We start from the raw sequence: 14,303 nt of genomic DNA, 5'->3' as shown, positions 1-14,303 counted from the left end.
AAGGTGGGTAGATAACTCCAGGTCAGGAGTTAAAGACCAGCCTGGCCAACATGGTGAAACTCCATCTCTACTAAAAATACAAAAATTAGCCAGGCCTGGTGGCTCATGCCTGTAATCCCAGCTACTCGGGAGGCTGAGGCAGGAGAATCGCTTCGACCTGGGAGGCGAACGTTTTGGTGAGCTGAGATCGTGCCACTGCACTCTAGCCTAGGTGACAGCGCGAGACTCCATCTCAAAAAAATAATAATAATAAAATAAAATAAACCCTTAATTTTATTTACCCAGGAAAAAGAGTGTCAACTCTTTTTGCACATCCTCCAGACCTTCTCAATTTATTTCTCAAGAACAATCAACAGTTGGCATGACTTCTCTGTGTGTGGAGGTGTGCTAGCATGGGGGATCTGCATTCTTATCCTAAAAATGATCAATGAGGAATGAGTATAAACGTCCCATTCCAGTATATGTTTTCTTGTTTCTAGCTTAAGCCACCTGTTACTAGATAAGGATTTTTTCCTAGCAGTAAATTAATTAAATCTTTACCTATCTTGAAGTCCAACAATACATAATTTATGTTATTTTTTTCCTGGACTAAAATTTATTTTGCATTTTCAATGATTACCATTTGCAAAATAATAAGTGATGTATTTTGGGAGTGGCTGAGGGAGAAATGGGAACAGAAAGTGTATATTGAAGCTATATTAGAGAGAGAGCTTTTTTCTAAATAGTAATTTTAGTGTGAAAAACAGGTTATTTGTTAATTGTATTTCAAAGCTACATGGAAGGGCTTGTATTTCTCGCTGGGAGTGGTGGTTCGAAGAAATGTTTCTTGGAAACTCAGCAAAATGATGACAGAAGGCAAAGCGCATATGGTTATAGAATCACTAATCCCTTTGGAAAATGCACTTTGTGATCAGACAAGAAGTGACAAGTGGCCGGGCACGGTGGCTCATGCCTGTAATCCCAGGCCAAAGTGGGCAGATCACTTGAGGCCAGGAGTTCGAGACCAGCCTGGCCAACATGGTGAAACCCCATCTCTACTAAAAATACAAAAATTAGCCAGGTGTAGTGGTGCATACTTGTAATCCCAGCCACCTGGGAGACTGAGGCAGGAGAACCACTTGAACCCGGGAGGCGGAGGTTGCAGTGAGCCAAGATCACGCCATCGCACTCCAGCCCCGGCGACAAGAGCGAAACTCCATCTCAAAAAAAAAAAAAAAAGTGACAAGTGACTAATTAAATAGAAGTTAGTGTAGGTGGTTGTTGTATTTTTTTTCCATAAAGAAGCTGATAGAATCAATATATCATTTTATTAGTTGAAAGCAAAGTGAACCTAAGTCAAGCCATCTAGACCCTGCTTTTGAAAAAGTTGGTTTAGTTTTTAAAACCAAATGGGATTCTTGTGAAGCAAAAAATATTTAGTCACAAATTACAGATGTGTGACTTCCAGTGAGGGGTCATGTGTGCGAGAGTTATGAGAGACGGGAGAAGAGAGAGGAGGGGAGGGAGGGAGGACAAGCATTCAGATAAGTTACCTGAAATTGTCCTACTTTTTTCAAACCTGAAGGTCAGAATGTTACGTTTTTAAAACTTTGTAATGTGGCTGTTTGTGTTTCTATGTCACCATCTGGCTGTGCTGGCTAAAAACAGCCCCATGTTGGATGTATCAGATCCTTCTAGACTTCATTCCCCCATCTTCCATTCCCATCATTTCATACACACACACACACACACACACACACACACACACACACACACGAAGGAAATCATTAGCCATTATTTTTTCTAAAAATTAATTTTGTCTAGTCAATAAAGTAAAACAATCTTCCTGGAGATCTCAAAGTGAGGTACTGATTTGGTGAACATGTTTCCTGAACCAAAAAAATCAAGACATGTAGTCTGACCAGTGCAAACAGAAGTGGAAATAAATATTTGAGAGTAGAACTGTCCAAAAGACAAGTTTTCCCTCTGTCATTGGTCTGAAATAAGCTAGTAGAACTAAAAGCATTAAAGTTCCATCTGAAGATAAAATGGAATTGTTCTTTCTGGCAAGAAGAAATTGTATAAACATAGGAATATACATAGCTAGAAAGAAAAAGACAATAGAGCATAATTCTGGGACTACTTGGCCCCATTAGTAAACAAATCATTTAGACTGAAGAATAAGGAGTTACTGATCAGGCAAGCCAGATCATTCACTATGAGAGCTTATCCAGAAGATGTATGATGTCTGGAATTTGCTTTAAAGTAACATAGGTGAAGAGGAAGTGTGTAAGGGAGAAGGCAACACCAGAGGGGTCATGAATTGATCATTGTTGAAGCTGAGTGATGGTTCTGTCGGGATTTATTACACTAGGATCTCATCACTGTTGGATATATTTAAAATTTTCCATAATCAAAAGTTTAAAAAGCAAAACAAACAAAAACACTGTGGACACAACAGAGTCCTTGTTTCTGAAGTCACCTCGCTATTTTAATTTTTTTTTTTTTGAGACGGAGTCTTGGTCTATTGCCCAGGCTGGAGTGCAGTGGCAGATCTCGGCTCTCTGCAACCTCCACCTCCCGGGTTCAAGCGATTCTCCTGCCTCAGCACCCGAGTAGCTGGGATTACAGGCATGCACCACCATGCCTGGCTAATTTTGTATTTTTAGTAGCGACAGGATTTCTCCATTTTGGTAAGACTGGTCTTGAACTCCCAACCTCAGGTGATCCGCCCACCTCAGCCTCCCAAAGTGCCGGGATTACAGGCATGAGCCATGGCGCCCAGCCCTAAAACTTTTTTTTTAAATAAAATTTATTCAGGACTAGTAGACGTGTGTGAATTGTTGCCTGTCTCAGGGAAAGGAGAAAGAAAAATATGAACTGGGCTGGGCGTGGCACCTCATGCCTGTAATCCCAGCACTTGGGGAAGCTGAGGTGGGCGGATCGATTGAGCCCAGGAGTTCAAGACCAGACTGGGCAACGTAGTGAAACCCGGTCTTTAAAAAAAATAACAAAAATCAGCCAGGCATTGTGGTAGGCACCTTTGGTCCCAGCTATTAGGGAAGCTGAGGTGAGAGAATCACCTGAGCCCAGAAGGCAGAGATTGCAGTGAGCCAAGATCAAACCACTGCACTCCAGCCTGGGCAACAGAGGAAGACCCTGTCTCAAAAAAAAAAAAAAAAGAGTACTGATTTAGACATGTATTTCACCCTTGAAGAGGAGCTCTACTAAACTACTCTGTAAAACACATGTTGCTAAGGAAAGCTTCCAAATAGGGTTGGGAAAATAAAATAAAAAATATCTAAGGCTTTAAAAAATATTTCATTTATTTATTTATTTTTATTTTTATTTTTTTTGATACAGGGTCTTGCTCTGTTACCCAGGCTGGAGTGCAGTGGTGTGATCTCTGCTCACTGTAGCCTCGAACACTTGGGGTGAAGCAATCCTCCTGCCTCAGCCTCCCAAGTTGCAGGAACTAGAGGCGTGTGCCACTATGCCCAGCTAATTTTTAGTTTCTGTAGAGATTGGAGTCTTGCTATGTTGCCCAGGCTGGTCTCAAACTCTTGACCTCTGGCCTCCCAAAGTACTGGGATTACAGACATAAGCCACTGTACCCAGCCCTAAGTTTTAAACATAAAGTTTATGCAAATCACTTGGAAATGAGTAAGTTTTCCTCCCTTTTAAGGTAGTAGGGAAGAACTTTTTTTTTTTTTTTTTTTGAGACAGAGTCTTGCTCTGTCGCCCAGGTTGGAGTGCAGTGACGCGATCTCGGCCCACTGCAAGCTCCGCCTCCCGGGTTCACACCATTCTCCTGCCTCAGCCTCCGGAGTAGCTGGGACTACAGGTCCTCGCCACCACCACATCCGGCTAATTTTTGTATTTTTAGTAGAGACGGGGTTTCACCGTGTTAGCCAGGATGGTCTTGATCTCCTGACCTCGTGATACACCCGCCTTGGCCTCCCAAAGTGCTGGGATTATAGGCGTGAGCCACCGCGCCCGGCCATATGGAACAATTGTATTGGCTTTTGCCTGACATTCTCTGGCAACATGATAAACACTTTGGGAGATAGTAGATTGCCCTCATTTATAAATACGCCACTAGATTGGAAAACTTTTACTTAAATGTTTCCTGTCTTTCAAGGGATGTGTTGACATCATCCATACATTGACAGCATAAAGTTCATTTGAGAACAAAAGCATCTTGCCCTATTTTACCATGTTATAATGGTTGGCCAAATCTTCTATAAGAATTACCTGCGGCCAGGCGTGGTGGCTCAGGTCTGTAGTCCCGCACTTTGGGAGGCCGAGGAGAACAGATCACTTGAGGTCAGAAGTTCGAGACCAGCCTGGTCAACATGGCAAAACCCGGTCTCTACTAAAAATACAAAAATTAGCCAGGCATGGTGGTGTATGCCTGTATTCCTAGCTACTTGGGAGGCTGAGGCAGGAGAATTGTTTGAACCTGGGAGGCAGAGGTTGCAAGTGAGCCGATACCACACGACTGCACTCCAGCCTGGGTGACAGAGCAAGACTCTTTCTCAAAAAAAAAAAAAAAAGATTACCTGCATCAGGATTAACATTTCCAATTTTGCAGATTTGGTCATCCAAATCCAAAGCCATTTGGATTGGTAAATGGTTTGACAGTATTTGTTCTTATTTCTTGTAAAAGACAATGAATAATTGGCTCCCAGAGTGTCATTAGGGGTTATTCACATTTGCTAATGATTAACCACCAATGGCTCTGGGACTCCAGAGACAGACTTCAACTTACCCCTTTTTACCCCGATTAGAAAGGCCTTCCCCACTCTAAACACAACTGTGTCCCATTTCAGATCCCTGCTCAGTTTTTTATACAAGATTTGTGAAAATCTCCTTTAACACAAATGAGAACCAAACCTAAATGTCCAATAATTGGGCACTAGTACATAAATTATATCCATAGTTTCAACAGACTGCTATTTACTCATTAAAAATGACCATGTAGGCTCCCCGAGTCAGTCTAAGAATGGGCTGGTGTCTTCCTCTCCAACCTTATATCACCCAAAGGTAGTAACTGTTAATCTTTCTACACTTATAATTCCAGAAAAATACAGGCATACAAAAGTTTTTTGCAAAAGGGATAATATTGTAGAGCTCTATACCTTGCTTTTAAATAAAACAACTTAACATCTATTAATGATCTTTCCATATCAATTCAATCTGATTTACCTTATTGTTGCAATGACAGCAAAACAAAGTTTTCATGTCCCCGCCTCCGACCCCTGCACCATGTTTTTTGGTTATCTGGATTCGTTTTTAGGTGAAATACGAATCTACAGGCTGTCCAACTTTCTAAACACAGAGTTTTTCTTTCCTGTGGTTTGTATAAACCCTTCATGAATTAAGTCAGTTGGGCTTGTGCCTGACGTGTGCTACAACTATTTTTCCAAGTTTCTTAGCCTTTGAAAATTTTATACAATTTTTCCTTAAACATAAATTCTTTCTAAGAAACAAAATACTTATAAACATTTTTATCTCTTATCATTTCTTGATTTTGTGCTCTGATTAGAAAGGCCTTCCCCACTCCAAGATCATATATTTACTCATGCTTTCTTCTAGAAGCATGTGTTTCACCCTTGGCGCTACTGACATTTTGAACAGGAGAATTCTTGTTGTAGGGGCTGTGGTGTGTGTGGTAGAATGTTGAGCAGCATCCCTGGCCTCTATCCACTAGATGCCAGTAGCAACACCTCCTCTCCAGTTGCAGTCACCGTCTCCAGACATTGTCAAATGTTTGCTGGAAGGGAAAATTGCCACACACACACCCTGCTTTGAGAACTACTATTCTAGAATATACATAGGTGCGTTTTAAATTACTTTTACATTTCAATCTTCCATTCAGATGAATTGTACTTACGTTAAGGGCGTGAAATGAAGAGTTAGGGCTGGCCGGGCACGGTGGCTCAAGCCTGTAATTCCAGCACTTTGGGAGGCCGAGACGGGCGGATCACGAGGTCAGGAGATCGAGACCATCCTGGCTGACACGGTGAAACCCCGTCTCTACTAAAAAAAAAATACAAAAAACTAGCCGGGCGAGGTGGCAGGCGCCTGGGAGGCTGAGGCAGGAGAATGGCGTGAACCGGGGAGGTGGAGCTTGCAGTGAGCTGAGATCTGGCCACTGCACTCCAGCCTGGGCGGTAGAACGAGACTTCATCTCAAAAAAAAAAAAAAAAGAAATGAAGAGTTAGTTTTATTTTTTTTAACCAAAGGTAGTCAATTATCCCAATTCAATTTATCCCTGATATGAAAAGCCACCTTTGCCAAAATCTAAATCCCCATTATATTCTAATCTGTCTCCTTATTGTTTCCTCTTTATTATTTCTCCAGCATAAAACTTTTACATTTAAATTATAAACTTCAAAATATGCTTTAAATTTTGGAAGGCTTCCCCGGCCAGCTCTTCCCCTACACGAGCTTTTCTCTTTCAGAATTTCCCCAGCTGCTGCGAGGTTTTCATTTCAATGAACTGTGGCATTGTTTCATCCATTAAAAAGAAAAAGAAAGCCCTGTTGGTCTTTTAATGAAAATTACTTTGAATTTAAAGATTGATTTGGGGAGAATAAACATCTTCACATAACTTTCACTATTGGATCTTGCTAGAAAGAATAAGTTGTCTTTTGTTTTACTTGTCTTCCTTTATGTCTTTCAGTGGGGTTTTCAAGTTTTCTTCATAAAACTTGCACAAATTTCTTGTCAATTTTATTCCTAGATATTTCATCATTTTATTGTTATTATAAATGGCTACACCAGAGCTTTGGGAAGAAGTAACTGTGATAAATGGAAACATGGATGAATTAATCCTTTAATGGAAAGAAAAGGAAAAAGTTAAAAACTGGTGCAGTATTCTGAAGGTCTTTTATTATATATTTGTATTTATAAATATAGTACTTAGTCCAAACAATGATTTTTTAAAACAAATGGGGACACATTGCCTTCTTGCATTTATAATATTAGTTCACTGCTTTTTGCTCTTTGTCAGATGAGCTTTTAAGCTAGTACAAAAACAGGCTGTCTCTTATCATTTTAAAAAGAAAAGAAAAAAGAACAGACACACAAAAAAACCAATACAATAGAAAATTTGGCAAAAGTTACGAACAGGATTGTGCAGTGGCTCAACTTGTGATCCAAGCACTTTGGGAGACTGAGGCGGGAGGATTCCTTGAAGCCAAGGAGTTCAAGACCAGCCCGGGCAATATAGTGAGACCGTATCTCTACTTTTATTAAATAAATACAAAGTCTTTAATAACTAATGTTATGAATAAGCAAGAAGAAGAAATAAAAATGACTAATACCTATACAAAAATGGGCTCACCCTCTCAAAGAAATGTGAACAATAAAAACATTAGGTTCCATTTACTTACCTGGGAGATAGACAAATAGGAAATTGATTAATAATATTCAGTGTTAGTGAGGGCACAGAGAAAGAGATCTCACATAACTTTGGTGAGATTTTAAATAGGTAAGATCATTTGGAGGCAATTTGGCAATATCTATCAAAATTCTGAATGAAACACATTTTGATGCAACTATTCCACCTCCCAGAAACTCATACAGATAGCTTACAGAAGCCCCAAAAGATCTGCCTACAAACTAACATTCTGCCGGGCCCAGCTGGTTCATTATCAGTATGCCCCAGTACACAATCAGAAGGGGCTCTTCTAATTGGTTGATGTGCATATTCTATCAATTGTTAAATATTTCAAATGTAATTGCACTATCTCTTTGTGCTGAGTTACACATTGGAAACAATTAAATGCTCATTACTAAGAAAATAAATGAAAAAGCAAATGGTAGAATATTAGTATTGTTTAGATTATTGGTCCACGGGTTATACTGGCAGGATAAATTAAGTCCCACAGACTTCAACTTCTTCATCTGTAAGATGGGGATAATAATGCGGTTTTTGTTTGTTTGTTTGTTTGTTTGTTTGTTTTTCAGATGGGGTTTCGCTCTGTCTCCCAGACTGGAAAACAGTGGTGCAATATAGCTCACTGCAGCCTTGAACTTCCAGGCTTTGCAGGCTCTAACTCTATGCACTACAGGTGTATACTACCAAGCCCAGCCAATATAATATGAAAATAATAATAATAAGTACTTTTTTTTTTTTTTGTGAGACAGAGTCTCGCTCTGTCGCCCAGGCTGGAGTGCAGTGGCGTGATCTTGGCTCACTGCAAGCTCCGCCTCCTGGGTTCACGCCATTCTCCTGCCTCAGCCTCCACAGTAGCTGGGACTACAGGCGCCCACCACCACGCCTGGCTAATTTTTTGTATTTTTAGTAGAGACGGGGTTTCACCATGTTAGCCAGGATGGTCTCGATCTCCTGACTTTGTGATCCGCCCGCCTCGGCCTCCCAAAGTGCTGGGATTACAGGTGTGAGCCACTGCGCCCAGCCCCTTTTTTTTATTTTTTTAAATTTGTTTTTAAAGTGTCTTTAAAAAAATGTTTTTTAACTTAGAATTTACATTTGGTGGTACATGTGAAGGTTTGTTACATAAGAAAATATGTCACAGGGTTTGTTGTACATACTATTTCATCATCCAGATATTAAGTCCAGTACCCAAAATTTCTCCTCCTCTCCCTCCTCCCACCCTCCCCACTCAAGTAAACCCCAGTGTCTGCTGTTTCCTTCTTTGTATTCATAAGTTCTTATCATGTAGCTCCCATATAGTCTCACTTTCATGCATTATTCATTTGATAAATATTGGGTACCTATGATGTGTTAGGCACTGTGTTAAGTGCATAAAGGTTTTGTTTGTTTTTGTTTTTTGTTGTTGTTTTTGAGACAGAGTCTTGCTCTGTCACCCAGGCTTGAGTGCAGTGGTGTGATCTCAGTTCACTTAAGTGCATAAAGATTTAATAATGAAAATTTTTTTAAAATGAAAAAAAACAAATTTAAAAAAGATTTAATAATGAACATACATTTGCATAAGAGGTCAGAGGGAAAAAACCAAGCCAACAGTCAAATAAGCAAAATAATTGAAAACTGTGATGTTATGGAAGAAAGAAAGGATGGAGCTAGATCTGTGGTTCTGAACCAGGGGTGATCCCCATCTGCCATTTCTGTCCCCATTGAACATCTGCCAACATGTGGAGACATCCGTGTTTGTCACAACTTGGGGGAAGGATGCTACTGGCACACACTGGTTAGTGTCCAGGGATGTTGCTAAATACCCTACAATGTGCAGGACAGCCCCACAAGAAAGAATGACCCAGCCCCAAATGTCAATAGGGCTATGATTGAGAACCTCCGAGCTACACAATAGCAGTGGGGCTACCTAATTTAGGTAAAGTGATCAGCGAAGACTCCTCTAAGAAGTAACATTTAAGCCTAGCCTTGACTGGTGAGAAACTGTCAGACAAGCAACAAGCGGTGAAGGAGCATCCCGGGCAGAAGGGACTTGGGAACAAACAACAATGGAAATCCCATTACATCTGTGCATAATATACAAATGCCTAAATGAAGAATGGAAGGGGCAGTTACCAGGTCGGCCATGTCTCACTTAGTATATTCTTTCTTGCTTGAATTTTTGAGAACTTTTCTTGTAGTTAAAAAATGAGAAGAAAAGCAATTTAAAAAGTAGACAGACTGGAAGAGAGCTTCTTGTAGAACTGGAGGCAGGAGGTTTCAGAGCACAGCCTCCCACAGTGTTCAGGAGGCCCTGGTGTCCCTGGCATAATCTGAGGTCAGTTTCTGCCCTCCACATCCATCTGACCTTCTGAAATGACAGGATTTCCCAGAGACCACTTGATTTATAATCAGATAATTTATGTTTGGTACCCAGTTTTATGCCTTTTAACTTTGTTGTATTTGGATGTGTTAAGTGATCCTGACTTTTAAAAAAAATAACATCACTAGTTTGGGCATTAAATGAGATTAAATAAGTGTTTCATAAACTATAAAGAATAATGTAGACACAAGATGTTGAGAATAAGGAGAGTGAAGCCTGTGCTAAAGGAATTATCTTTCCGTTTTTTGTTTTTATTTTTGTTTTTGAGACAATCTTGCTCTGTCACCCAGGCTGGAGTACAATGGCGCGATCTCAGCTTACTGCAACCTCAGTCTCCCAGGTTCAAAGAACCCTTCTGTCTCAGCCTCCTAAGTAGCTGGGACTACAGTTGCACACCACCACGCCCAGCTAATTTTTGTATTTTTAGTAGAGATGGGGTTTCACCATATTGGTCAGGCTGGTCTCAAACTCCTGACCTCAGGTGATCCACCCACCTCAGCCTCCCAAAGTGCTAGAATTACAGGTGTGAACCACAGCGCCCAGCCTTTCTGTTTTATCCCTTGGATTCCAAAACTTGTTTAGGTAAAGAGAAGTGATGACTTGGCTACAGAGGAGAAAGGATGGCTGGGAAGGGAAGTGCAGGCTAGGAAAAGTGACTAAAAACAAAAGTAGTAGCACCAGTTACATTATTCATGCAAGGAAGACGAGGAGAATTATCCTGATGGGGCTGATAAAATCACCTCAAGATGGCTCTAAGCCAGCCCCAGGCTCTTAAGACAATGGTCAGCTCTTTCTTAAGCAGTCCAAGACCCTCTGACCTGAGATGTGACTGGATGATTACAGACCTCTTGTCCAGTGTTTAGAGCCTAGCTGTCTGCATATTTTATAAAGAGATCTGCCTTCCAGAGACTGGAAGTAAAAGAGATCCAATGACTGGGTGAGTCACCCTTTCTCCACCTAGAACACAGTCCTTGATGGAAATCATGCTTCATCAATTGTTGTTGAGTAGAAGAAACAAACACATCCTCCAATCTTCACCTGGTGGACCTGGCATCAAAAAACAATCATATTAAGTGCATTTATTAGTACACTTTTCTGGTTATTTGAGTTCTTGCCTTTGAAGGGTTTGCAGGCTGTGAAAAGTAACTTAACTTTTTTTTTTTTTTTTTTTTTTTTTTTTTGAGACGGAGTCTTGCTCTGTGCCCCAGGCTGGAGTGCAGTGGCGCGATCTCGGCTCACTGCAAGCTCCGCCCCCCCGGGTTCACGCCATTCTCCTGCCTCAGCCTCCCAAGTAGCTGGGACTACAGGCGCCCACCACCTCGCCCGGCTAATTTTCTTGTATTTTTAGTAGAGACGGGGTTTCACCGTGTTAGCCAGGATGGTCTCGATCTCCTGACCTCGTGATCCGCCCGTCTCGGCCTCCCAAAGTGCTGGGATTACAGGCTTGAGCCACCGCGCCCGGCCAACTTAACTTTTTAATAACTTTCTTTGCTTGGCCTTGAGGCAACTTTAGAAGATAAGACACCAAAAGGAACTATGTGTGTCTAGAGAGAAAAAAAAAAATGGTGAAAAACGTTTATCAGCAGCCTCCACCAGCACCAAGCAACGCCTCAATTTTACTTAAGCAATTTCCCAATTCAATTAACATTCATATGAATCAGCAAATAATATGTAGCAAATTTGAATCCATATCCTTTGTTAAAAAAAAAAAAAAAAAAACACTGGAAAGAATCTTAAAAGTCATTGAATCCGTTTTATAGCAAGGCCCTGAGACTGGAAGGGACTAACAGAGCTAGAACTGAAACTTGCTTTTCCACCTGGAGAAAAACGAGTCAACAAATACCCTAAGCAATTGCTGGTATCTGAATCCCACTTTTTTGAGGCTGTTTCCTTTGTTATGTTGCACTGACCCGAAGCACTTTCTTCCCAGAATGCACCAAGAATTCAAAACTCCAAACAAGTTTGGGATCAGTGTTGGGGGGTGGGAGGCAGTGGGGGTGCATCTACGGAGGCGGGTGGGCTATGAGCTTTCGCTACATCACAGAATTGTGCCAGTGTTTCTCTTTGGAGTGCCTCGCCAGCTTTAATAACTGTTTCGATATGATTTGCTCGGGCAAAAGGTGTGCATTGGCCCGATCAAGCCTGACTTCTAGCCAAGGTGAGTTCACATCTCCATTTTTTCCTCCCCATAATTTGAAAGAGGCTTTTAATTGTCTCCGCTCCTCCCCCCTTCCCCGGGAAAGTTTGTTTTCAAGCTATAAACCCTCTGCAATTCTCGGTTTTCATCTCGGTTGCCTGAGAATCGCAGTCATTATTAGCCAAGTCCACTTGGACGAAAGTAAAGCTACCTTTGTGTACATAATGAGAGCCACCGCGTGGCCAAGGAGAACCACGGGGAAGAGGGAAACAGTTTTCTCTCGAGCTGCCCAAAGCGGGCGGGGAAGGGAGGCAGGGTTAAACCGACCGAAGGCGTGTTTTGTGGAGTGGCTTCGAAAGCTGCCGAGGCAGCCGAAGCCGCTTTCGAAGTTAGCAAACAAAGCGTCTCCCCAGTAACCGCCCGGTTCCAGACGAGGCTCCTGCCACTCAGGCCGCGGAGTCGCAGCGTCGCCCGGCCCCCGGCTCCTCCTCCCTGCGTCTCTCCTTCCACCGCTCCCGGCTCCCCAGCGGATATGAGCCACCAATCCCAGCCACAAACAACCCTTCAAATGAACTAGCGAGGCGGCCCTCTAACGGGCGGCGGGGGCGCTGGCTCCCTCCCCGCGCCACATCTGTCCCGCACCGGGCGCAGCAGCTGATTCATCTGCAGCCAGGTCCGGGAAGGAACTGTGCTCCCGGCAGTTGCAGAGCAGCGTCCGGGCGGGTGGCTTCTCCCCAGGACCACGTTCCCCCCGAGCCGTTTTAGATGTGTGTTCTCTTCTGTGCCGAGCAGTCAGCAAACCACAGAAGAAAAAAATCGTAAGGTCGCTGCCTTCTTAGAGAGACGCTTTTTTCCCCTGTTGATTCATTTTAAGTCCTGTAATTGGAAAAACCACCCAGGCTTTTTAAACTCTGGCCTCCACGCACTCTCGGAGCGGGGGTGTCTTTTTTTTTTTTTTTTGAGGGAGGGTGGCAGGCTGGCTCTAATTTTCGGGGTAATCCTAAAACAGACGCTCCAAAGTGGAGTTAGTTATCCCTTGGCCGTCTTAGTACTCCTCGGGTTTAATCTTATTTCCACAGAGTTTCTTCTGCCGGGATCTCTACCGAGGTTACCGAACAAAAACAGCAGAGCCCAGGCTGGAGGCAGACCCGGGCGCTGCCTCTGCTGGGCTTATTTGTTTGGGGTTTTTCTTTCTTTTTTTTAAAGTGATGGGGGAAGTCTCATTGTGTGGCATGTGACAGTTCGTTTGCTTCAAAACAACAGGACGTAACCACGCGAAAACTAGAACCAGAGGAAGGGGCATGCGTTTCTTTAAAGTGAGCCAAACAGCATCTGGTCTTTGAAAGGGCAATTTCATCAAGAAACTCCCGTTGGATCCCTCCTAATGTGGACCAAAATAAGTCAACAGGAACGGGTGTTTACTTAATGGCTAGTTTCTGTTTGAAATACCGGAGGGGAGGAGGGATCCCCTACGAGGGTTCCAGTCCTAAAAGCAGACACTGTTGACCGAAACAGAGGAGCAGCCACAGCGTGGTCACCCCTTAGCTATAAAAGTGGCCGCTGCCGGGGTCCGGCGACTCGGGGTGTCAGGCGGAGTCTTGGCGAGGCGGGTGCGCGCCCTGCCGTCCCCACCAGGCAGAGACGTTTAAAGAGCATGTGAGCATGACAAGTGTCTGTCCGCAACGTGTCAGATTTCGAAACTGCCTTGCAATCCAGTCCGGAACTCGCAGCTTTAGCCCGGGGGAACAGACGTTCGCTGAGGTTGTGTCTCATCATTCCCCCCCACCACCCCCGCCGACCTCCCACTGTTGCTGCTGGAGGAAGAGCCCCGGGAGGAGAAGGGTGCGCCGCGCCGCGCCCGCGTGTCAATGGCAGCCGCGCATTCTGGAAGAAGTTGGTTCTTGTCTCGAATACTTTTCCTCCCGTGCCCCGCCCCTTGAATGTGAGGCGGCTGTCCTGTGCGGCTAGAGCAGGGACAGAGGAGTTCCGGGCAGCTGTCAAAAACGAGACAGGGAGGCTTTTCTTCCCTGGGGTGGAGGAGGGAAGAAGGGAGGTGTCCTTTTTTCCATCTATTGCAGTTTACTAACCAAACGCACCCTCGCCAGCCCCGGGAAGAAAGGCCCAAGGGAGAAACCTGGGGCGCTCGGCTGGTTCCCCCACCGGCGGGCGAGGGATGCGGGCGGTCAGTGCTCGGCAAGCGGAAAGGATCGCGTTTCTGGACCCGGCCACCCCCCGCGTCCGCGCCGCCGCCCCCAAGGGACGAGTGACAGCGGCCGCTGCGCTCGGTCCAGTCCTCCTGGCTGGAAGGTGCGGGGGAGGGGCGGAGGAGCGGCGGGGCGGGAGGGGGACGGGGCGGGCGGCTGGGGGCGGAGGCAGGACCTCCTGTACCTTCCCTCCTCGCCTCTCTCACTCTGACAGCG

At 43.9% G+C, this 14,303-nt stretch overlaps 1 protein-coding gene across 7 annotated transcripts in view; it reads left to right on the top strand.

The window, feature by feature from the left end:
* TGIF1 (TGFB induced factor homeobox 1) overlaps positions 1-14,303 on the top strand; it is a 51,337-nt gene that overhangs the window by 28,820 nt on the left and 8,214 nt on the right. For 2 of the 7 annotated variants that reach the window (XM_025365521.1, XM_025365519.1), the window contains exon 1: positions 12,850-14,190. The exons of 2 other annotated variants lie outside the window; for them this stretch is intronic. Coding sequence is in view for 2 of the 5 variants with exons in the window: in XM_025365517.1 (XP_025221302.1) it covers positions 11,769-11,904 (136 nt within the window). In the remaining 3 variants the exon portion in view is untranslated. Of the gene's footprint in view, positions 1-11,699; positions 11,905-12,849; positions 14,191-14,303 lie in introns of those variants that run through there. 3 more of the 7 variants (XM_025365520.1, XM_025365517.1, XM_025365518.1) reach the window with 3 other exon arrangements.

This window comes from Theropithecus gelada, chromosome 18 (genome assembly GCF_003255815.1).
Source record: "Theropithecus gelada isolate Dixy chromosome 18, Tgel_1.0, whole genome shotgun sequence".
Taxonomy (NCBI): domain Eukaryota; kingdom Metazoa; phylum Chordata; class Mammalia; order Primates; family Cercopithecidae; genus Theropithecus; species Theropithecus gelada.
The sequence above is the reverse complement of the archived record's forward strand: the minus strand, read 5'-3'. Positions and strand labels throughout refer to the sequence as shown.